Source organism: Leuciscus leuciscus (assembly GCF_965113295.1).
Source record: "Leuciscus leuciscus genome assembly, chromosome: 11".
Classification (NCBI taxonomy): Eukaryota; Metazoa; Chordata; class Actinopteri; order Cypriniformes; family Leuciscidae; genus Leuciscus; species Leuciscus leuciscus.
This window is the reverse complement of record NC_138735.1, coordinates 710,001-733,984: the sequence shown is the minus strand read 5'-3', so window position 1 is coordinate 733,984 and position 23,984 is coordinate 710,001. Positions and strand designations below refer to the sequence as shown.

Sequence of the window (23,984 nt, the reverse complement as noted above, 5' to 3'; positions counted from 1 at the left end):
GACTCAAACAATGATGTAAAATTCATAACCAAATCATAATACCAAGCACAATTCAATAACTCCGATCCAGCATTAAACGCCTGCTTGAATAACGGTTCAGGATCAACAAGTCCGAACTCGCGATGTGTGAAAATTACGTTATTACTTCATTATTAGCGCGTGCGCTTCTACCACGCATCGACAGTAAAAACGATGTTTTCAACTGGTAAAACTAGCAGATTATTGACATTAAACAACTAGATGCATAACGGCAGAAGTAGAAGCGGACTTACCCTGAGTATAAACGAAGGCGCAGAAGTTGCCAGAGAGAAGCAAAATGATTATCTCAAAACACACAAACATCTTATTGAAATCCTAAAGTGCATGGTGGAGTCGAACGCAGAGGAGACGCGAGCTCCATGAGAGTGTGTGTGTCCGCGGCGGGTCCGCACGCACAGGCCGCACCGGAGACGCGCTGGAGACGCGCTGGAGACGCGACGCTGGAGATCTGAGCATGTGCGGGGGACTGAAGGCTGGAGGAGGGCTGGGTTAACGGAGGAGCCATGAGAATCACCGCTCTTATACCGTTATGTGCCCGAGGGGTGGGGTGAGTGAGAGAGAGAGAGAGAGAGAGAGAGAGAGAGAGAGAGAGAGGAGAGAGAGAGAGAGAGCGCGCGCGTGTGTGTGTGTGTGTGTGTGTGTGTGAGTGAGTGAGTGAGAGAGAGAGAGAGAGAGAGAGAGAGAGAGAGAGAGAGAGAGAGAGAGAGGGCGGACACAAAGACCCGAACTAAACTTCACAACATGAGAGAGACATTTATGTGTTTGCATTTCTTTAACTCTAACTAACTTACGCTGATAACTGAGTTCAGAACACAACTTCAGTTAGAAAGAAAATATCATATTAGCTTGACAGACTGAATAAAATATCAAAATAGGCAAAACTAAGAGACGGACAGACAGATAGATAGATAGATAGATAGATAGATAGATAGATAGATAGATAGATAGATAGATAGATAGATAGCCTATGGAAGCTTATGGGTAGCAAATTTCAATTGGAAATGTAATATGCAAAATGACAATGCAATATGTAAAATGGCAATGCATTTCTGTATTTTAATTTAAATTTTCCAATACATTTGTGCAATGTTTGGTGCAAAATGAAAATGAAAATTCAATTATATAATTTAAATTTGCCATTTCATACACTAGTTTTAATATGTAAATTGAATACATATTTGAACGCTTTATAAGTTGTAAAATTAAAATTAAAATGTATTACAGAAATGATTAGAGATGTTTAACATGTTCAAGCAAAAACTGTAGCAAAATTGTAATTTAATTGTTATTTTTTTCTTAATAGGCTCTATGCACGATCGCTTCCGCGTTTTGTCTCAGCCCGTCCATTTACATCCGGTGCTGCGCCCGAAGCCGTTTTTGCATTAGGTGGATATAATGGCAAATTTAACTCGCTGTTTACAAGAACTTCCAGCGGTTAACCTGAATGATGTTAACAATATTGTGAGGCAGTTAGCTCTCACACCGAAGAGTAAGAAAGACAAGGGCTTTAAATTATATATTTCGAGCTACATGGACAACTTTGAGGGTGAGTATTCTCTCATATCATGCAAAATCCGACAAGCGAATCGGTTTCTAAAATCGTTGTCTCCGTTTCTGAGAAAATGAATTTTATGAAAGTGTTGACGCTAGTACACTTTGCTATAGAACGCGCTATGCGGAAGTAAAGACGCTGGTTGAGATTCTACCGGAAATAGGTCAGCAGCGTTCCTGCATAGAGCGTATTGCATTTACACTCACAGTTAAGACACCTGCATTTCCATTAAGTGTCCCGCAATGAATGTAGCAAAATTCAATGTGCAATTTGAAAATGCATTCTGAGCCGATCACGTGCCTGCCCCGCCCTGTCAATCACTGCGTGAAGTTGGCCCCGCCCCCAACCCAATGCAAAACGTCGGCAAAATAGGCTCAATCATTTTTACTTCGTTTGTGCTGTAATCTTTGTTTGTGTGTGCTGCTTCTGTTTTTTAGATCGTAAAATAATATTTATAGGTCATTCTGATGTCACCCAGGCCACCACATGCTCCAAATAAAATAGTCTCATTCGGTTTGTGCCGGTTTTGTTTTTGCTGCTTCAGTTTTTGAAATATTAGACCGAATTATAGACGATGACGTCACCAGTCCCCCGACCTGCTCCACATTCACCCAAAATAGTCTCATATGTTTGTGCTAATTTGCGCCGATAAACGTTTATTTTGTACTGCTTCGGTTTCTTAAATATTAAAATAATATTGGTCATTCTGAGGTCACTCAGCCCCCTACTGCTCCACATTCACCCAAAATAGTATCGTTTGTTTGTGCGATCGTTTGTGCCGGTTAAAGTTTCGTGTGCTGCTTCATTGTTTAAAATATTAAGACACTGAATTTATAGACGATGACGTTACCAGCCCTCGACCCGCTCCACATTCACCCAAAAAAGGCTAGGTCGATGAATTTGACCCGTCAGATTCCATGACCCTGTGTATTAATACCTGATCAATATGCTTTATAAAATAGAAAGGGGATTCGCATGTCTGCCTCATATTTTATGATTATACAGCTGCATAAACAGAGATGGTCACACATCACATTCGTCACTTTATTGAACATTACAGTCAGTTATAAATAAAGAGTAGTCACGTTTTTAGGTAGCTATTAATACCGAATACCAACGGAGCTTTGTCATATTATGTGATCACAGAGTAATAGGCCTATGCATTTGTAAGGAAAAACTATAGGATCTCCAACATTATTCATTATTCAGTGTCTTAATATTTTAAACAACGAAGCAGTACATGAAACTTTAACCGGCACAAACGATCGCACAAACAAACGATACTATTTTGGGTGAATGTGGAGCAGTAGGGGGCTGAGTGACCTCAGAATGACCAATATTATTTTAATATTTAAGAAACCGAAGCAGCACAAAATAAACATGAAAAATGTGTCATAATCCAGCTTAAGAAAGTTCAGTGATGGTTAATCTTTGTTGTAAAAAAAAAAGTTATTCATTTAGTTAATTTATATACACTATAAGCCGCTCTGGAGAAAATCGTGTTGTCATCGTCCAGCTGACTACATCATGCGTTGTGGTCGTGCCTAGGCACAGGTCCTCTATCTGATCTGGATACGGCCCGGATCCGGCTGACTACATCATTTGTTGTGGTCGTGCCTAGGCACAGGTCCTCTATCTGATCTGGATACGGCCCGGATCCGGCTGACTACATCATGTGTTGTGGTCGTGTCTAGGCGCAGGTCCACCATCTGATCTGGATACGGCCCGGATCCGGCTGACAACATCATGTGTTTGTGGTCGTGTCTAGGTGCAGGTCCACCATCTGATCTGGATACGGCCCGGATCCGGCTGACTACATCATGCGTTGTGGTCGTGTCTGGGCGCAGGTCCACCATCTGATCTGGATACGGCCCGGATCCGGCTGACTACATCATGCGTTGTGGTCGTGTCTAGGCGCAGGTCCTCCATCTGATCTGGATACGGCTCGGATCCGGCTGACTACATCATGCGTTGTGGTCGTGTCTAGCCGCAAGTCCTCTATCTGATCTGGATACGGCTCGGATCCTGCTGACTACATCATGCGTTGTGGTCGTGTCTAGGCGCAGGTCCTCCATCTGATCTGGATCCGGCTCGGATCTGGCTGACTACATCATGCGTTGTGGTCGTGTCTAGCTGCAAGTCCTCTATCTGATCTGGATACGGCTCGGATCCTGCTGACTACATCATGCGTTGTGGTCGTGTCTAGGCACAGGTCCTCCATCTGATCTGGATACGGCTGACTACATCATGCGTTGTGGTCGTGTCTAGCTGCAAGTCCTCTATCTGATCTGGATACGGCTCGGATCCTGCTGACTACATCATGCGTTGTGGTCGTGTCTAGGCACAGGTCCTCCATCTGATCTGGATACGGCTGACTACATCATGTGTTGTGGTCGTGTCTGGGCGCAGGTCCTCCATCTGATCTGGATCCGGCTCGGATCTGGCTGACTACATCATGCGTTGTGGTCGTGTCTAGCTGCAAGTCCTCTATCTGATCTGGATACGGCTCGGATCCTGCTGACTACATCATGCGTTGTGGTCGTGTCTAGGCACAGGTCCTCCATCTGATCTGGATACGGCTGACTACATCATGCGTTGTGGTCGTGTCTAGCTGCAAGTCCTCTATCTGATCTGGATACGGCTCGGATCCTGCTGACTACATCATGCGTTGTGGTCGTGTCTAGGCACAGGTCCTCCATCTGATCTGGATACGGCTGACTACATCATGTGTTGTGGTCGTGTCTGGGCGCAGGTCCTCCATCTGATCTGGATATGGCCCGGATCCGGCTGACTACATCATGCGTTGTGGTCGTGTCTGGGCGCAGGTCCACCATCTGATCTGGATACGGCCCGGATCCGGCTGACAACATCATGTGTTTGTGGTCGTGTCTAGGCGCAGGTCCACCATCTGATCTGGACACGGCCCGGATCCGGCTGACAACATCATGTGTTTGTGGTCGTGTCTAGGTGCAGGTCCACCATCTGATCTGGATACGGCCCGGATCCGGCTGACTACATCATGCGTTGTGGTCGTGTCTAGGCGCAGGTCCTCCATCTGATCTGGATACGGCTCGGATCCGGCTGACTACATCATGCGTTGTGGTCGTGTCTGGGCGCAGGTCCTCCATCTGGTCTGGATACGGCCTGGATACGGCTGACTACATCATGTGTTGTGGTCGTGTCTAGGCGCAGGTCCACCATCTGATCTGGATACAGCCCGGATCCGGCTGACTAAATCATGAGTTGTGGTCATTTATCTGATACAGTCAAACTGTAATGATTCATGTCTGTGTTCCTCTGTCTTGTCCCATGTTTAGCAGTTCCCCGTTATGTTGATTAGTCTCCCCAGGTGTTTCTCATTTACCACGCCCCCTTGTTATCTTGTTTAGCTTGTTTGCATTTGTATTTAAACCTCTGTGCTTCAGTTGTTGTTTGTCGGTCGTTGTAGCTGTTTCCCTGTTCATGTCCTGAGTTCAGTTGTCTGCCTGGATTACCTGTTTGTGTTATTAAATGTAATGCTTGCATATGGATTCTCTCTCTGCTTCATTCCTGCCTCATCGTAACAGAACGACCGACCAAACGATTAATCCAGCAGCATTTAATGGTAATCTCCAGCCAAGTAGGCGGCCACGCCTGGTTCTTATCCCCAGGATGGCTGCTGCCATGCCTGCAAAGCCTGAGTCTCTTCGCGTCATGCCTGCAAAGCTTGGGTCTCTTCACGTCATGCCTGCAAAGCTTGAGTCTCTTCGCGTCATGCCTGCAAAGCCTGAGTCTCTTCGCGTCATGCCTGCAAAGCTTGAGTCTCTTCGCGTCATGCCTGCAAAGCCTGAGTCTCTTCGCGTCATGCCTGCAAAGCCTGAGTCTCTTCGTGTCATGCCTGCAAAGCCTGAGTCTCTTCGCGTCATGCCTGCAAAGCCTGAGTCTCTTCGCGTCATGCCTGCAAAGCTTGAGTCTCTTCGCGTCATGCCTACAAAGCCTTCACCGCTGGTCCTGCCCAGCACAAAGCCTTCACCGCTGGTCCTGCCGCCCAGCACAGAGCCCTCTTTGTCGCTGGTCCTGCCCAGCTCAGAGCCCTCTTCGCCGCTGGTCCTGCCCAGCTCAGAGCTCTCTTCGCCGCTTGTCCTGTCCAGTTCAAAGCCCTCTTCATCGCTGGTCCTAACCAGTTCAGAGTCCTCTTCGCCGCTGGTCCTACCCAGTTCAAAGCCCTCGCTGCCGCTAGTCCCGTCAAGCTCAGAGCTTCACGTCAGTCCTGCCGAGCCAGAGCTTCACGTCAGTCCTGCCGAGCCAGAGCCAGAGCTTCACGTCAGTCCTGCCGAGCCAGAGCCAGAGCTTCACGTCAGTCCTGCCGAGCCAGAGCTTCACGTCAGTCTTGCCGAGCCAGAGCCAGAGCTTCACGTCAGTCCTGCCGAGCCAGAGCTTCACGTCAGTCCTGCCGAGCCAGAGCTTCACGTTAGTCCTGCCGAGCTAGAGCTTCACGTCACGTCCGCCCGTCCAGAGTCTCGTCCCGCTGAGACTGAATCTGTTCCTGAGCCTGAGCCTGAGCCTGAGCCTGATACTGATACTGATACTGATCCTGAGCCTGAGCCTGAATCTGTTCCTCTTCCTCTTTCCACGCCTGTGTCTTCGGACAAGATGGCCGACTCCACGCCTGTGTCTTCGGACTAGATGGCCACCACCGAGCCAGTGTCTCAGGACAAGATGGTCTCCAACGAGCCAGTGTCTCAGGACAAGATGGTCTCCGCCGAGCCAGTGTCTTCGGACAAGATGGCCACCGCTGAGCCAGTGTCTGTCCCTGAGCCGGTGTCGGTTCCTGTTCCTGAACCAATGTCTGTTCCTGTGCCATGGTCACCTTCCTGGCCGCCTGAAGGGTCGTCTCCTTCCTGGCCGCCTGAAGGGTCGTCTCCTCCCTGGCCACCTGAAGGGTCGTCTCCGCCCTGGTCGCCTGCACTGCCTGCTCCGCCCTGGTCGCCTGCACTGCCTGCTCCGCCCTGGTCGCCTGCACTGCCTGCTCCGCCCTGGTCGCCTGCACTGCCTGCTCCGCCCTGGACGCCTGCACTGCCTGCTGCGCCCTGGTCGCCTGCACTGCCTGCTCCACCCTGGCCTCCCGTCTTGCCGCAATCTCCAGGTCCTCTTCCGCTCCACGGGCCTGGCCCTCCATCCCGCCCCCGGGTCCGCCTCCGCTCCACCACCCTCCTGAACTATTGTTTCCTGGGGAGTGTCTGGAAGCCACTCTTAAGGGGGGGGTTATGTAATGATTCATGTCTGTGTTCCTCTGTCTTGTCCCATGTTTAGCAGTTCCCCGTTATGTTGATTAGTCTCCCCAGGTGTTTCTCATTTACCACGCCCCCTTGTTATCTTGTTTAGCTTGTTTGCATTTGTATTTAAACCTCTATGCTTCAGTTGTTGTTTGTCGGTCGTTGTAGCTGTTTCCCTGTTCATGTCCTGAGTTCAGTTGTCTGCCTGGATTACCTGTTTGTGTTATTAAATGTAATGCTTGCATATGGATTCTCTCTCTGCTTCATTCCTGCCTCATCGTAACACAAACCAATAATTATTCAGACACCATATATAATTTTTTATATTTTTTTGCTTGTGTTTGCAGGACACTATAGTTCATTTATGTAAGGTAGGATAGCAAAATGTCTGAATAAATGTTTATTTGACTGTAGATATACATGCATGGAGGACAAAATGAGGCCCGATTCTTTCCAATTCAGAAGAAAACCTTTGAATGTATTAAATCAGAGAGAGAGCAGTGCACAGACACAAAGGCACTGATGTTTGGCAGGAACGGATACGCAGCCCGTCATGTTCATCTGAATGCTCAAAAAACGGTTCAGCACATGAAGAAGAATAAATAAAAACAGCTAAATCAGAATAAGCGATTCAACAAAACCATCTCGAGGTTGAGAAATAACACACATCTATATTGTTCCGCTGAGGGCTTGTGACATCTGTATATGATTCACATGACTCTCCTGACCTTTGACCTGCGGTCTCCTGCTCCTCAGGCCATTACAGCACAATCATAACAGATGTCCGCTGTTCTTCCCAAACGCATATTTGATCCACACTGGAGGGTAAAATAGGATCTTTGACCTTATCATATCAGAACTGATTTATCACAATCTGCCACTTAAAAAATAAATAAATTAGAGATATGCAAAGATATTCTTAGGAAAAAGTCTGAGATAATATCTTTTGAGGAAAATCCAGCTCCTATTATATTAAAGTCAGGAATTTTCCTCCAGCGAGTTTCACCTCAGTGAAGCCGTAGTTCAGACATGAACTGTGTTTCTGTGCTGAGAATAAAACCTGCTGTTTGGTTTCAAAGCTATTATTTTGCACTTATGGGTCTCTATATACATTTAAATATCTGTTTATCAAGCTAATGACACCCTGTTTGAAGCCAGACATAAGCGATATATCTTGAGATAATTACAGTAGGTGTTCCAAGCTAAACTAAAATTGGAGACCGTAATGGCCGTAACTTTTTCTGTCGTGAAGGCAAATAAGTGGTATTTAATGAGCTACTTTATAACTTCAGTGCAGGAACTTCCGCTCCAGCTTGTGTTGTTCTGTAATTAATACTCACAACTGAAACGTCAGTCTTTGTTGTGGCCGAGCGCAAGACGCAGCTTGAGAGACGGAAGAGCATCAGGAAGTGGCAGTAATTCCCCAGTGTGGTACACACACACACACACATACAGCAGGTCCACCATATCAAACCACTGCTATGTTTATCCACCAGAACCTCATATTAAGGTCATCTGACACCTTTATCACCCTAATGAGCAGAACTCACTGATCACAGAGTGCAGGGCATACCCACTCACACACACACACACACACACACACACACACACACACACACACACACACACACGCACGCACGCACACACACGCACACACACACGCACACACACACGCACACACACACACGCACACACACACACACACACACGCGCACACACACACACACACACACACACACACACACACACACACGCACACACACGCACACACACACACGCACACACACACACACGCACGCACACACACGCACGCACGCACACACACACACGCACACACACACACGCACACACACACACACACACACACAGACACGCACGCACGCACGCACACACACACACACACACGCACGCACGCACACACACACACACACACAGACACACGCACGCACGCACGCACGCACTCACTCACACACACACACACACACACACACACACACTCTCTCTCTCTCTCACACACACGCACACACACACGCACACACACACACACACACGCACGCACACACACACACACACGCACGCACACACACACACACGCACACACACGCACACACGCACACACACACACACACACACACACACGCACACACACACACACACACGCACACACGCACGCACGCACGCACACACACACACACACACACACAGACAGACGCACGCACGCACGCACGCACGCACTCACTCACACACACACACACACACACACACACACTCTCTCTCTCACACACACACACACACACACACACACACGCACACACACACACACGCACTCTCTCACACACACACACACACACACACACACACACACATATGATTCACCATAGTTTCTTCAAATTCTGCTGTTACTATTTAAAGTAACAAGAGCTATAGTATTTTGGTAAATAAATTAAATATTTACAGTGGTAAATTATGAGAGCACTGTAATGTAAGTCATGTCTTATAAATGTAAGAATTGTTTTTGGGGTAAAATAAAATAATAAAATAAAATACAGTGACCAAGTTTAACTTTCTAAGGATGTCGTTTTGTTCCAATAAATAACAAGAATTTCAAATGAAAAACCTAAAAAGACGCATGATGACCATCAACTAAGTAAAGCCTGATATGCGCAATTAATTCATATTTAAAGGGGTCATGAATTGAGAAATCTAATTTTCCTTGATCTTTTGACATTTCAGAACTCTTCCTCATTAGTCCAAAAACAGCTTTTATTGAAGCCAAGCTCAGAAAACCACTCGTTTCGGATTTTGTCAAGTAATAGTGTGATGAAAGCCTCAGCCACTGCAGAATCAGATCGACGCCCACTTCTACATCATCCCATCTTTAGCCCCGCCCACCGATACACACATGCCATGAGACGCAAACACAGGATTACAGCAACAAAACCATAGAGACGCACTGAGGATTACACAACACTTTTTGCGTCAAACGTCTCAGGTTACCCATGTAAGGGAACGAGACGCTGCATCGATGATTATACTTTGGGGAATCCCTTCAGCGGCAACGCTCCTGAAGTCACATGTGCAACTTAGTCCAATCTTGATTGGGGCAACGTCATCCCGTGATGCGTGCCGGCGGATTGCCGCTCTCAGGTGTGCAGGAAGCATGGCAAAGGGACGCAGCGTCTCGTTCCCTTCTCAGGGAACCATGGTTAAATGGGTAAACTGAGACGTTCCCTTTTGAAGGAACTCACGCTGTGTCGATGACGACACTTTGGGGAACGATATGCCCACTTCGCCATGCTGACAAAAAGTCTGTCCCAGTGTGAAATGAGGCACAGCTCAGGACATGAGTGCTTGTGACCCCGGGGTCGTCGGAAGGTCCAAGCTGTAAAATCGAACAAAGATGTGTGGCGAGGACCATCCTGCCGCATCACATATATCTTGGAGTGATGCCTCCAACGACAGAGTCTTTGAAGAAGTCATGCTTCGGGTGGAATGAGCTCTAATTGGCAGAGGTGAGGGCAGCCCATGCACCTCGTAAGCCATAGAGATAGCCTCAACAATCCACCTGCTAACAGTCCGTTTAGTAGCCGGGCAGCCCTTCTTAGGGGGCCTGAAGCATACCAAAAGCTGGTCAGATTTTCTCCACTGAGATGTCTTCCTGATATAAATCTCAAGGGCCCGGACCGGGCAAAGCAACTTGAGCTCTTGTTCCGCTGACACTTGAGGAGGATGGAAGGCCTGAAGGACAACTGGCCAGGCCACATTAGTGAGCCTCTTAGGTACATACCCAAGTCTTGGATAAAGAATAGCTTTTACTCCCCCCTGGAGCGAATTCTAGACAGGAGGGAGCAACCGACAAGGCCTGTAAATCTCCTATTCTCTTGAGAGATAACATAGCCAGCAAAAATGCCATCTTGGCCAGCAAAATAGCCATCTCAAGTATGCACTTGTCTGATGCCGTGTCCAGAGGCTCAAAGGGAGCCAAGGATAATCCTTCCAATACTATGGCTAGATCCCATGTGGGGATTCTAAACTGAGCCGGAGGCCTCTTCCTCAGAGTAAGATGAAGGAAACGTGTAATAAGATGATGCCTTCCCAGTGAGCTGCCATCCACATGGAAAGCAGCCACCGCTGCCACATACACCTTAAGTGTAGAAGGGGAAAGGCAGGCCGAGAAACGACCCTGCAGGAACTCCAGCACTGAAGCCACTGGGTAGTTAACTGGGTCCAATTGGTGCTCTCTACACCATGAAATGAATACTCTCCACTTCAGCGCATAGAGTTTCCTCGTGGAGGGAGCTTTAGAGTTTAAGATAGTCTCCATTACCTCAGTAGAGAGACCGGCGTTCTGGAACTGATCCCTCTCAGGGGCCAGACCCATAATTTCCACATCTCCGGCCAGGGATGTAATATCGCGCCCCCGGCCTGTGTCAGGAGGTCCCTCCTGACGGGAATCTCCCACGGGGGGCCGTCCAGGAGAGCTATCAGATCCAAAAACCAAACTCGGGCAGGCCAGCATGGGTCCACCAATAAGACTTGGTCCCCACCCTAGCAAATTTTCTCTAGAACTATGATAATGGTTCTAGGATAATGCTAGGTCAAACGGAAGAACACAATATTGGTACACTTTGCCCCCAAAAGCAAACCTCAGGAACTTCCTGTGTATTTCGGTGAGCGGGACCCGAACTGAAGTCTGTACCCTTTGTGAATCGTATGCACCACCCACTGAGATATATTGGGTAGCACTTCCCAGGCGTGCAGGATTGTGTTCATCGGAAATCGTTGGGCCCCAGAAGCGCCGTGGGCGGCGGGGTTAACAAATCGATTTCCTGAGAGCTCCACCCCAGGAGGGGTGCCCTCAGAGGCCTGATCTGACCACCAGGACCTCTTTCCTAAAGCCCGTTTTGTCAGAATAACGGTCCTCAAATCCGTTTTCTGCTTCGCAGGCTTCGTTTGAGAGTGTTGCCTCAAGCCCTGAGATCGTTGTGGAGGGGCTCGATTAGCAACACTCTCTCTTTGTGTCTGCCTGTATGAGGAGCCTGATGAACATGGCTGGAGCTTCCCTTTGGCAGCAGCCCCGTAGGATTTATGTCGACGGGGGAGGAATTTTTAAAAAGCCGCCGCTTGCTACTTGCGGGGCATCGAGGAGGAACGCTCTGTCCCTCTCTTTGATGCCAGATAAGTTTAGCCATAGGTGTCTCTCCGTCGCTGCCAGGACTGCCATGGAGCGGCCGATAGTGCAGGCCGTCTCCTTGGTTGCGCGGAGAGACAAATCGATGGCTCTTTTCAGCTCTTTAATATCTTCGGCGTTAATCTTCCCCCCATCTAATAGCTTGTAAAATATCCATGGTGTGGAGGGAAGCACCTGCCTGACCTGAAGCCATGTACGCTTTGTCGACCAAAGAAGATGTTATGCGGCATGGTTTGGAGGGCAATGCCGGGGCTTTTAACGAGAACGCAGTGTCTGGTGACAAACAAGCTGCCAATCTTTCCTTGGGCATAGGACCATAATCGCTTTGTTTCTGCCCCACTAATGATGCATAATGATGTGCTGTGGGACTAGAAAGCCTGGCTGAATATGGTTTATTCCAGGATCTCAACACACCCAGCACACACTGCACTTATTGCAGCAGCACTACACAGCACACAGTGCACTGCATTGATTAATACAATAATCTCTCATCTAGCTTGCTTTTTGACTGCACTTCCTGCTTCTCGGCCGGCCATTCAATGTTCAACCTGGCCACGGCACGAGTTATCACCTCCAATAACTCCTCATACTGTGGTGATTGGGCTGGCGAATCACCCAAATCACCACCTTCGACACTGAGCACATCAACTTCCTCAGAAGAAGATAAGCCCAGCATCAAACCCTCTAGAGCTAGCAGTGAGTACAGGAGCTAGCGGATGAGGGCTGAGAAAGGGCCAAAGCCGTCTCATACCCCTCCCCTAGCTCCATCTGTGATCCCCATGAGTGAAGCCCCCGGGTTGCTGGCTGACAACAGCTGTGATGCCGGCTCCTTTACAGCTTCCGCATTCAGCCGGCACGCGTCACGGGATGACGTTGCACCAATCAAGATTGGTCTAAGTTGCACATGTGACTTAAGGAGCACTGATGCTGAAGGGATTCTCCAAAGTGTCGTCATCGACGCAGCGCGAGTTCAGTGAGCGACATCTGCTTTGTCATCAGTAAGACATTACATGTTTTATTTTATTTAAAACATGACACTGCAAATTATCATTAATAAGTTTTTCACTTTATCGAAAAGGATGAACTATGAATAGCCTATAAGACAGTGTGACAAACAATCATACATTCATTCAAAATTCTGTTCTTTACTTGCCTGGAAATCCAGACCTAAATCTGAAAGATTAATAATCTGGCATCGACTAATGAAGCTCGGCCAGCTCGAGGGGCGGCACCAAACGTACATTTGAAAATTTCACTGCACGCAATTGGATAACACTACGACCAATCACAACAAGCCCCATACGCTCAGCTACCAGCGGAGCTAACTGGTAGATTAGACTCTCTCCGTATCCGGTCGGCAAAACAGCAAAAACGCCCTTCTTGCAAAGGAAGGATTCGAGCGGCGTCTTCTGTTCCTCTTTTAGATAAAAAGCCAAGTCTAACTCGCTTATTGTAGCCGCCAAAGCCGTTTCAAACAACTGGTGTTCATCCAGAGCCATCTTGCAATGTTTACTGATGACTTCGACGTCACAGCGCTGTCGTCATCTCGCCTCTGGCCCGCCTATATCAGATAACCTGCTGTGATTGGTGCAGCTCGGATACAAGGGCATATTTAATGAGCATCATTACTCGATGCCAGAGTAACTCGCTGAGCAAATTCAACTTGTGCTCTCGCGAGAACTCTGGATTTCTAGGGTAGTTGTTTACACAAAACACACTAAGTTATCATTAGTAAACTATAACTGTGGTAACTCCATGTCCTTATTTTTATATGCAAAACTGTTACCCAATCACAGCAGTGGGCGTTTACTTCCAATTCCTGAATGAGACACGCCCATCGAAACAGTGTTTCAAAGAGAGGGACGAAAACTGGATAGAAAATAGCTTATTGCTTCTAAATTAGGATGTTTTTTATGTAAAAAATCTTGATCACATTATACAATTTAAGAAAACAAAATTCCTGACCCCTTTAAAGCTGTGACCTCTTAAAGTGACTGTTTATATGATTTTTCCCACAACATTCCACTGTGAGGGGAAAAACAGTTATACTGTTGGTAAGTGTGTGTTGGTGTGTGTGTCAGTGCAAACCCTGAAAAACAAGCCCAACTTGTGCCAGCTCCTCTGGACATCTGTGTTCGTGTTCAGGAGGTGCAAACTTTCCCAATAAACACTGTTTCTGTGAGCGCTTCAAGCTTTCCCACCGATGACGTATCCAGAACATTTGTTCATAAATAGACAACTTTCACATCTGAGTTCAGCACAGGTCATCATATCATAATACATCACACAAAGATAAAATTTGGAAAACATTTTTTTTTATTCAACAGACAATAAACACTTGATTTGCTTTTTTAAAAAATCTATAAAAAAGGTGATTTGATTATGATCTGAACTTGTTAAAACAGATGCAAGGTCTAAAAACTGTTTCATGACAATAAAAAAATGAATGATAATTAATTTCAACAGTTAAATTACATATTTATCAATGACATTTTTTAATCATGTGCGGTCACTGTATAAATAAAACACTGAAATTAAATTAAATACAAACAGAATAACAAACAAATAAATGACATGATAAAAAAGTTTTTTTTTTTTTTTTGAAAATCAACACCAAAAATATGATTTGAAAAGTACAGTGCATGAAAATGTCATGGAGAGGGCCGATGTCCCCGGTCCAACGCTGGGATCTGGCCAATAAACACGTTACATTCTAGAACGACGGCTTGGGTTGGACTGAACGTTCATGTGTGGCTAGAGTTCATGTCGTCTCTGTCCACACTAACACAGTTTCTGCTGCGAGAGGCTTTAGTATCTCAATATCTGTAATGGCCTCTTCTGTGCTCGTGGCTGGTCTGGAGCTCTCGGAGGGTTCTGTGCTCATGGCTGGTCTCGATGCACAGGACGATGAACAGGTTGGAGCAGCTTCGGGTCTGCTGGTTCAGTAATCCGCTGTAGAGGAACGAGGCCTGACCCGTGATGGCCATGTCTCCAGCTCTCCATGACTCACAGTTCAGAGCGTCCAGTCGCTTTCCTCTCTCTGAAGAGCCGTGCCACACCGCCTTCTGAGGCCTGAACACACACACACACACACACACACACACACACACACACACACACACACACACACACACACACACACACACACACACACACACACACACACACACACATACACACACACACACACACACACATGAGCATAACTCAAGACATGTATGGCTTCAAACATCTCAAAACACTCTCAGGAACATTTCCTGATCCCAAATAGTTGGACTAGCTGCTAGTTATTACTGCTGCTGCTGTTGATTATAGGTATTGCTGTTGCTTTTTCTGCTGCTGCTGTTATTGCTGCTGCTGTTGATTATAGGTATTGCTGTTGCTTTTTCTGCTGCTGCTGTTATTGCTGCTGCTGTTATTACTGCTGCTATTATTCTTGCTGCTGTTATTACTGCTGCTGTTATTACTGCTGCTGTTATTGCTGCTGCTATTATTCTTGCTGCTGTTATTACTGCTGCTGTTATTACTGCTGCTGTTATTGCTGCTGCTGTTATTGCTGCTGCTATTATTCTTGCTGCTGTTATTACTGCTGCAGTTATTACTGCTGTTATTGCTGCTGCTGTAATTATTGCTGCTGTTATTGCTGCTGCTGTTATTGCTGCAGTTATTACTGCTGCTGTTATTGCTGTTGCTGCTGCTGCTGTTATTGCTGCTGCTGTTATTGCTGTTGCTGCTGCTGCTGTTATTGCTGCTGTTATTACTGCTGCTGTTATTACTGCTGCTGTTATTGCTGCTGCTGTTATTGCTGCTGCTATTATTCTTGCTGCTGTTATTACTGCTGCTGTTATTACTGCTGCTGTTATTGCTGCTGCTGTTATTGCTGCTGCTATTATTCTTGCTGCTGTTATTACTGCTGCAGTTATTACTGCTGTTATTGCTGCTGCTGTAATTATTGCTGCTGTTATTGCTGCTGCTGTTATTGCTGCAGTTATTACTGCTGCTGTTATTGCTGTTGCTGCTGCTGCTGTTATTGCTGCTGCTGTTATTGCTGTTGCTGCTGCTGCTGTTATTGCTGCTGTTATTACTGCTGCTGTTATTGCTGTTGCTGCTGCTGCTGTTATTGCTGCTGTTATTACCGCTGCTGTTATTGCTGTTGCTGCTGCTGTTATTGCTGCTGTTATTACTGCTGCTGTTATTGCTGTTGCTGCTGCTGCTGTTATTGCTGCTGTTATTACTGCTGCTGTTATTGCTGCTGCTGTTATTACTGCTGCTTTTATTGCTGCTGCTATTACTGCTATTACTGCTGCTGCTGCTGTTGCTGCTGCTGTTGTTATTGCTGCTGTTATTACTGCTGCTGTTATTGCTGCTGCTGTTATTACTGCTGCTTTTATTGCTGCTGCTGTTATTACTGCTGTTATTACTACTATTACTGCTGCTGCTGTTATTACTGCTGCTGTTATTGCTGCTGCTGCTGTTATTGCTGCTGTTATTACTGCTGCTGTTATTGCTGCTGCTGCTGTTATTGCTGCTGTTATTACTGCTGCTGTTATTGCTGCTGCTGCTGTTATTGCTGCTGCTGTTATTACTGCTGATGTTATTGCTGCTGCTGCTGCTGCTATTACTGCTGCTGTTATTGCTGCTGCTGCTGCTGTTATTGCTGCTGTTATTACTGCTGCTGTTGCTGTTATTACTGCTGCTGTTATTGCTGCTGCTGCTGCTGTTATTACTGCTTCTGTTATTACTGCTGGTTATTGCTGCTGCTGTTATCGCTGCTGCTGTTGTTATTGTTGCTGTTATTGCTGCTGCTGCTGCTATTGCTGCTGTTATTACTGTTGCTGTTATTGCTGCTGCTGCTGTTATTACTGCTGCTGCTGTTATTACTGCTGCTGTTATTGCTGCTGCTGCTGTTGATTATAGGTATTGCTGTTGCTTTTTCTGCTGCTGCTGTTATTGCTGCTGCTGTTGATTATAGGTATTGCTGTTGCTTTTTCTGCTGCTGCTGTTATTGCTGCTGCTGTTATTACTGCTGCTATTATTCTTGCTGCTGTTATTACTGCTGCTGTTATTACTGCTGCTGTTATTGCTGCTGCTATTATTCTTGCTGCTGTTATTACTGCTGCTGTTATTGCTGCTGCTGTTATTGCTGCTGCTATTATTCTTGCTGCTGTTATTACTGCTGCTGTTATTACTGCTGCTGTTATTGCTGCTGCTGTTATTGCTGCTGCTATTATTCTTGCTGCTGTTATTACTGCTGCAGTTATTACTGCTGTTATTGCTGCTGCTGTAATTATTGCTGCTGTTATTGCTGCTGCTGTTATTGCTGCAGTTATTACTGCTGCTGTTATTGCTGTTGCTGCTGCTGCTGTTATTGCTGCTGCTGTTATTGCTGTTGCTGCTGCTGCTGTTATTGCTGCTGTTATTACTGCTGCTGTTATTGCTGTTGCTGCTGCTGCTGTTATTGCTGCTGTTATTACCGCTGCTGTTATTGCTGTTGCTGCTGCTGTTATTGCTGCTGTTATTACTGCTGCTGTTATTGCTGTTGCTGCTGCTGCTGTTATTGCTGCTGTTATTACTGCTGCTGTTATTGCTGCTGCTGTTATTACTGCTGCTTTTATTGCTGCTGCTATTACTGCTATTACTGCTGCTGCTGCTGTTGTTATTGCTGCTGTTATTACTGCTGCTGTTATTGCTGCTGCTGTTATTACTGCTGCTTTTATTGCTGCTGCTGTTATTACTGCTGTTATTACTACTATTACTGCTGCTGCTGTTATTACTGCTGCTGTTATTGCTGCTGCTGCTGTTATTGCTGCTGTTATTACTGCTGCTGCTGTTATTACTGCTGCTGTTATTGCTGCTGCTGCTGTTATTGCTGCTGCTGTTATTACTGCTGATGTTATTGCTGCTGCTGCTGCTGCTATTACTGCTGCTGTTATTGCTGCTGCTGCTGCTGTTATTGCTGCTGTTATTACTGCTGCTGTTGCTGTTATTACTGCTGCTGTTATTGCTGCTGCTGCTGTTATTACTGCTTCTGTTATTACTGCTGGTTATTGCTGCTGCTGTTATCGCTGCTGCTGTTGTTATTGTTGCTGTTATTGCTGCTGCTGCTGCTATTGCTGCTGTTATTACTGTTGCTGTTATTGCTGCTGCTGTTATTACTGCTGCTGCTGTTATTACTGCTGCTGTTATTGCTGCTGCTGCTGTTATTGCTGCTGTTATTACTGCTGCTGTTGCTGTTATTACTGCTGCTGTTATTGTTGCTGTTATTACTGCTGCTGTCATTGCTGCTGTTATTGCTGCTGCTGTTGTTATTACTGCTGCTGTTATTGCTGCTGTTATTGCTGCTGCTGTTATTGTTGCTGTTATTACTGCTGCTGTTATTGTTGCTGTTATTGCTGCTGCTGTTATTGTTGCTGTTATTACTGCTGCTGTTATTGCTGCTGCTGCTGCTGCTGTTATTACTGTTGCTGTTATTGCTGCTGCTGTTATTACTGCTGCTGCTGTTATTACTGTTGCTGTTATTGCTGCTGCTGTTATTACTGCTGCTGCTGTTATTACTGCTGCTGTTATTGTTGCTGTTATTGCTGCTGCTGTTATTGTTGCTGTTATTACTGCTGCTGCTGCTGTTATTACTGCTTCTGTTATTGCTGCTGCTGCTGCTGTTATTACTGCTTCTGTTATTACTGCTGGTTATTGCTGCTGCTGTTATTACTGCTGCTGTTATTGCTGCTGCTGCTGCTGCTGTTATTACTTCTTCTGTTATTACTGCTGGTTATTGCTGCTGCTGTTATTGCTGCTGCTGCTGCTGTTATTGCTGCTGCTGTTGTTATTGTTGCTGTTATTGCTGCTGCTGCTGCTATTGCTGCTGTTATTACTGTTGCTGTTACTGCTGCTGCTGTTATTGCTGCTGCAGTTATTACTGCTGCTGTTATTGTTGCTGTTATTACTGCTGCTGTTATTGCTGCTGTTATTGCTGCTGTTATTATTGCTGCTGTTATTACTGCTGCTGTTATTGCTGCTGCTGTTATTACTGCTGCTGTTATTGTTGCTGTTATTACTGCTGCTGTTATTGCTGCTGCTCCTGCTGTTATTGCTGCTGCTGTTATTGCTGCTGTTATTGTTGCTGTTATTACTGCTGCTGTTATTGCTGCTGCTGTTATTGCTGCTGCTGCTGTTATTGCAGCTGCTGTTATTGCTGCTACTGTTATTACTGCTGCTGTTATTGCTGCTACTGTTATTACTGCTGCTGTTTTTACTGCTGCTGTTATTGCTGCTGCTGCTGTTATTACTGCTGCTGTTATTGCTGCTGCGCTGTTATTGCTGCTGTTATTACTGCTGCTGTTATTGCTGCTGTTGTTATTGCTGCTGCTGTTATTATTGCTGTTATAGCTGCTGCTGCTGTTATTGCTGCTGCTGTTATGATTGCTGTTATTACTGCTGCTGTTATTGCTGCTGCTGTTATGATTGCTGCTGCTGTTATTATTGCTGTTATTACTGCTGCTGTTATTGTTGCTGTTTTTACTGCTGCTGTTATTGCGGCTGCTGTTATTACTGCTGCTGTTATTGCTGCTGTTATTATTGCTGTTATTACTGCTGCTGTTATTGTTGCTGTTATTACTGCTGCTGTTATTGCTGCTGCTGTTATTATTGCTGTTATTGCTGCTGCTGCTGTTATTACTGCTGCTGTTATTATTGCTGTTATTACTGCTGCTGTTATTGCTGCTGCTGCTGTTATTATTGCTGTTATTACTGCTGCTGTTATTGTTGCTGTTATTACTGCTGCTGTTATTGCTGCTGCTGCTGTTATTGCTGCTGCTGTTATTATTGCTGTTATTACTGCTGATGTTATTGTTGCTGTTATTACTGCTGCTGTTATTGCTGTTATTGCTGCTGTTATTGTTGCTGTGATTACTGCTGTTATTACTGCTGCTGCAGCAGAGCAAGCACAGGACTTGCTACTGCCAATGCATACACGACATGCTACTCAAGTAAGACACGCTGTCTATATGCTATATGCTGCTGTATAATATAGGGTACAGGAATTACCCGTAGCAGATCTATACAGGCGGAGCTGGGAAAGGGGGAGGGTATTTAAAAGCACTGCAACTGCAACAGCAAATGCTAACCAGTATTTGAAGGTTGAGCAGCGAGCTCATTGGCTACTGAAACAGCAGGAACCAATCAGCTGTGCCCTATAGAGAATCAGCCCGTGCCATCTAGAGTTTCATGACAGAACTTTGTATATATAATTTTGTAAAAGATTCTATTTCAAATAAATGCTGTTGTTTTGAACTTTCTATTCATCAAAGCATGGCTGATGGAAGAGCAGAAAGTTATTAAACCTGTTACGATAACAGTTTTCTAACTTAATTCAATATTGTGATGAAGCTTCAGCAATTATCGTGATATGGAAATCTGATACGTCACATGCCTAATAATAAGCTTGAGTACATGCATTTCACGCTGACTTCAACGACGAGCCAAAACAGACAGAGTTCTTAAAGTGAGAACTGGGGAACCACTAACATAGGCTTTATGTATTGTCTCTTCTGTTTCATGCATTCATACAGCAGTTCTCCTGAAACTCAGTCCATGTAGATCCCAAAAACGTCCCACTTCACAAACAACCTTAAAAAGGCTCCAGCAAACCACAATTGCTGCTGCGCTGTCACTGCCTCATCTGGAGCATCGCATGGCAGGCTAAATTTACCGGCCTGGAGTATAAATACACATAAAGAGAGAAGGAAAAATACAAATGCACGGGTGGAGAAATGTGAGGTGTAGCCACTGTCGTCTGGACTGTGGTCAGTGCGCGGAGGAGGGCCGTGTGTGTGTGTGTGTGTGTGTGTGTGTCGGGACTTGGCAATACTTGAGAGACTCCAACAGAAGCTGTTTACCACTAAACCATTACTAGAGTTTGTCGACTGCCTTCAGGCAATTAATGAGGTAGAATGATAGGACTAAACTGAGATGCAATTGCTTGCCTAAAATGTGCATGAGAGAATAACATTCAGCCAACCAACACAAAGCTTTTAAGCACATGATTGGATCAAGAAGTTGTTGAAGTGTGTTAGAATCTCTCTGCTCACTTGAGGATAATCTTCAAAGCTGCGTAAGCCGTGAGCGTTTAACACTTGTTCTGAATATGTGTACTGACCAGAAGGGGTCACTCATCACGTCACGCCCGTCGAAGGAATACAGCGGGATCCCGGGAGGCAGGAGATGGTTGGAGAAGATCGACTCCCAGTTCTTGAACAGGACCTCACCCTACGCACACACACACACACATCACAGAGGGATTTAACACACACTGTCCCGTAAAATCTAACGTGTGAACACTGAAACATATGGATTTAAACTCTTAGAGGGACAGTTCCAGGGTTATTAAACTCAACTGAAACTTAAAGGATTAGTCGAATTCAGAATAAAAATGTCCTGATAATTCACTCTCCCGCACGTCATCCAAGACGTTCTTCCTTTATTCAGTCGAAAAGAAATGAAGGTTTTTGAGGAAAATATTCCAGGATTGTTCTCTATATAGTGACTTCAACGGGTCGAAGGTCCAGATGTGAGTTTCAGTGCAGCTTCAAAGTCTCGACACGATCCAGCCGAGGAATAAGAGTCTCATCTAGACAAACCTTACGCCATTTTATAACAAAATAAACATTTATATACTTTTTAACCACAAAATTTGGACCTTCAACCCATTGGACCGAAGTGAACTAATCCTTTAAACTAAAACCCTCAAAAACCATGTTACATAAAATACACCTTTACAAAGAAGCATGAGTGATCATGACTCAGAATTATAACCAACTAAGACATTTACCCTCAGGTTGACGACTGGTGTGTGAGTTCGGAACATGGGCGGCACGGTGTCAATCAGGTCCAGTAGGTGGTGTGAGAGGAAGGCCTTGTAATGGTCTCTGATGCCCATGGCTTGAGCTTGAGTTCTGCAGAGCTGATTCACTGAGTGTATGGAGCCCAGGTTCCCCGTCAGCGGAGTGTTGAGAGCCACCAGCCTCAGCTGAGAGTGTGGAGAAGCACACGCGTCAGGACACAACAGGACAACACAATACAACTGCCAATGCTGAGAGAAAAAGATAGAAACCTGCAATTCTGACTATTTTTGTAAAATATAAACACAATTAAAAAAACGTAGCTGTGATTTTTATCTTGCAATTCTGGCTTTATTTAGCGCAGTTCCGATCTTATAACTCACAATTCTTTTCTTTTCTCTTCAAGACCTTTTTTTCCTCGCAGAATTGTGATATAAAGTAGCAGTAACCTGTGTGTGGGAACCACTCATGTGAAGTGTGGATTATTGAAATGACTAGATTTTGCCACAAACAATCGCTGAACGATGGTAAATGCCACCAACACCTTTACACTGTAACCAAGGTTTGAAATGAACTTTTTCACTCACCGGACGATTTGGATACTAAATCTTTAAGTTACCGGCCATTCAGAACTTCTACTAGCCAAACAAAGAAAATAACCAGATTAACTACGTCACAGCTTATACATTCATTTCTTATTCAAACTAAATCCAGTTGTCCAGCGAGATATCTCCTCTTCCTCTCTCATCCTCTTCCTCATAAATGTGTTTTAGACAGACAGATCAATACAGAACACAGAACATCAGAAACATGAAGGATGATGGGAAATAACAATGTCTTTCTGTTCACCAAATGCTTCTTATTCTCCGCTATTGCTTCATCGCTAATGAAGTTGCGAGGCGATCGTGCTTTTTCAGTGGCCGGCCCTAGGATGTGGAACAGTCTTCCCTTATCTGTGAGGTCTGCTACGTCTGTTTATGAATTTAAATCTAAACTACAGTCTTATCTATTTACTCTTGCATATCACTCATAATTTTTGATCTCGCTAAACCCAAACTATAGTGTTTTATTGTTTGTTATTAATGTTTTGTGTGTGGTTTTGTTTTATATTTATTAACTTGTACAGCACAGTGGTCAACGTTTGTTGTGTTTATTTGTGCTTTATAAATAAATAAAATGAAATGAAATGAAAATAATGAACAAGCGCTGTTATCTGTAGTGTAGTGACGTGTGTTCAAGTGCTCCAGATATGAGCACATTCTGTGTAATACGCTGTATTTACAGTTTTTTTCGATTGCTAAACGACAGTGGGCACAACTGGAGTCACATGTGTAAAACTCTAACTCCAGTCTGCACAGCAGCAGTTCATGTGGACCAAACTCTAGTTCGGTTTTCATTGCTTGAACACAGTTTTCAAAACTCTACACACTTATCCCATGACTTTAACCACAACCTGCACAACACTGTGGATTTACAGCACTTTGTTCAAATGCTAACACACTGCTGTCAAAACTGTGAACCACACATTCAAAACAGAATAGATTTCAGCCTTGTGCCTTTCAAACACTGATGACTGCAGTCTCAGATGAAAGGCTAAGCAGGGGTCAGGTTTTAGACTTGTTAGTGAACACACACACACACACACACACACACACACACACACACACACACATATATACAGTATATATATATATATATAGGTAGGTAGAGCTCAGAAAGACTAATTTTGGAAATGAAACAAGGAAGACTGGTTGGTGGAGGGAGAAGGGTGGCAGGGAGAGGGCGGATGCGTGCCGGATGTGAGGACACGAGTCCAGAGGACTGCCAGGGATGGATAAGGCACTCCAGAAGGATGATGTTGATGTAAACCTGTGTCCTGATGCTAGAGAGAGGCAGGATTAGCCCCTCAATTATTTGTTGGAATTACAGTATGTACTTTTAGTTTTTTACGTTTTTTTTCTCATTACTGTAATTCCGTAAATTACTACAGACTATTGAAGCAAACTGCTAATGTTCATTTACCTTAAAGAATTATGTTCTAAAAATGTAAATAAATCATGTGAAAGAATGTCAAGTCAAGTCAAGTATATTTGTATAGCGCTTTTCACAAT

At 45.2% G+C, this 23,984-nt stretch overlaps 3 protein-coding genes and 2 long non-coding RNA genes across 25 annotated transcripts in view; 2 read left to right on the top strand and 3 right to left on the bottom strand.

Annotated features, from left to right (window-relative positions):
- The window catches only part of reck (reversion-inducing-cysteine-rich protein with kazal motifs), a 72,556-nt gene extending 72,007 nt beyond the window's left edge, over nucleotides 1–549 (bottom strand). For 16 of the 18 annotated variants that reach the window (XR_014210024.1, XR_014210025.1, XR_014210026.1 and 13 more), the window contains exon 1: nucleotides 273–545. Coding sequence is in view for 3 of the 18 variants with exons in the window: in XM_082184542.1 (XP_082040668.1) it covers nucleotides 273–342 (70 nt within the window). In the remaining 15 variants the exon portion in view is untranslated. Of the gene's footprint in view, nucleotides 1–272 lie in introns of all 18 variants that reach the window. The other 2 variants (XM_082184543.1, XM_082184544.1) reach the window with 2 other exon arrangements.
- The window catches only part of LOC309509733, a 310,786-nt gene that overhangs the window by 128,659 nt on the left and 158,143 nt on the right, over nucleotides 1–23,984 (top strand). The window lies entirely within an intron of this gene.
- Nucleotides 1–23,984, top strand: part of LOC309509735 — a 183,645-nt gene that overhangs the window by 6,564 nt on the left and 153,097 nt on the right. The window lies entirely within an intron of this gene.
- Nucleotides 14,323–23,984, bottom strand: part of col15a1a (collagen, type XV, alpha 1a) — a 105,600-nt gene continuing 95,938 nt past the window's right edge. For 2 of the 4 annotated variants that reach the window (XM_082184537.1, XM_082184536.1), the window contains exons 38-40: nucleotides 21,864–22,061; nucleotides 21,192–21,301; nucleotides 14,323–15,109 (exon numbers count right to left, since the gene is read on the bottom strand). In XM_082184537.1, coding sequence (XP_082040663.1) covers nucleotides 14,854–15,109; nucleotides 21,192–21,301; nucleotides 21,864–22,061 — 564 coding nt within the window. In that variant the 3' untranslated portion in view covers nucleotides 14,323–14,853. The remainder of the gene's footprint in view (nucleotides 15,110–21,191; nucleotides 21,302–21,863; nucleotides 22,062–23,984) is intronic. The other 2 variants (XM_082184539.1, XM_082184538.1) reach the window with 1 other exon arrangement.
- LOC309509749 (uncharacterized protein) lies at nucleotides 16,927–20,714 on the bottom strand (the record flags this gene model as incomplete). The annotated part of the gene is made up of 4 exons (XM_082184569.1): nucleotides 16,927–17,078; nucleotides 17,512–17,924; nucleotides 18,076–18,702; nucleotides 20,707–20,714. The coding sequence occupies 4 exons, from the start codon at nucleotides 20,712–20,714 to the stop codon at nucleotides 16,927–16,929; spliced, it is 1,200 nt and encodes a 399-aa protein (XP_082040695.1).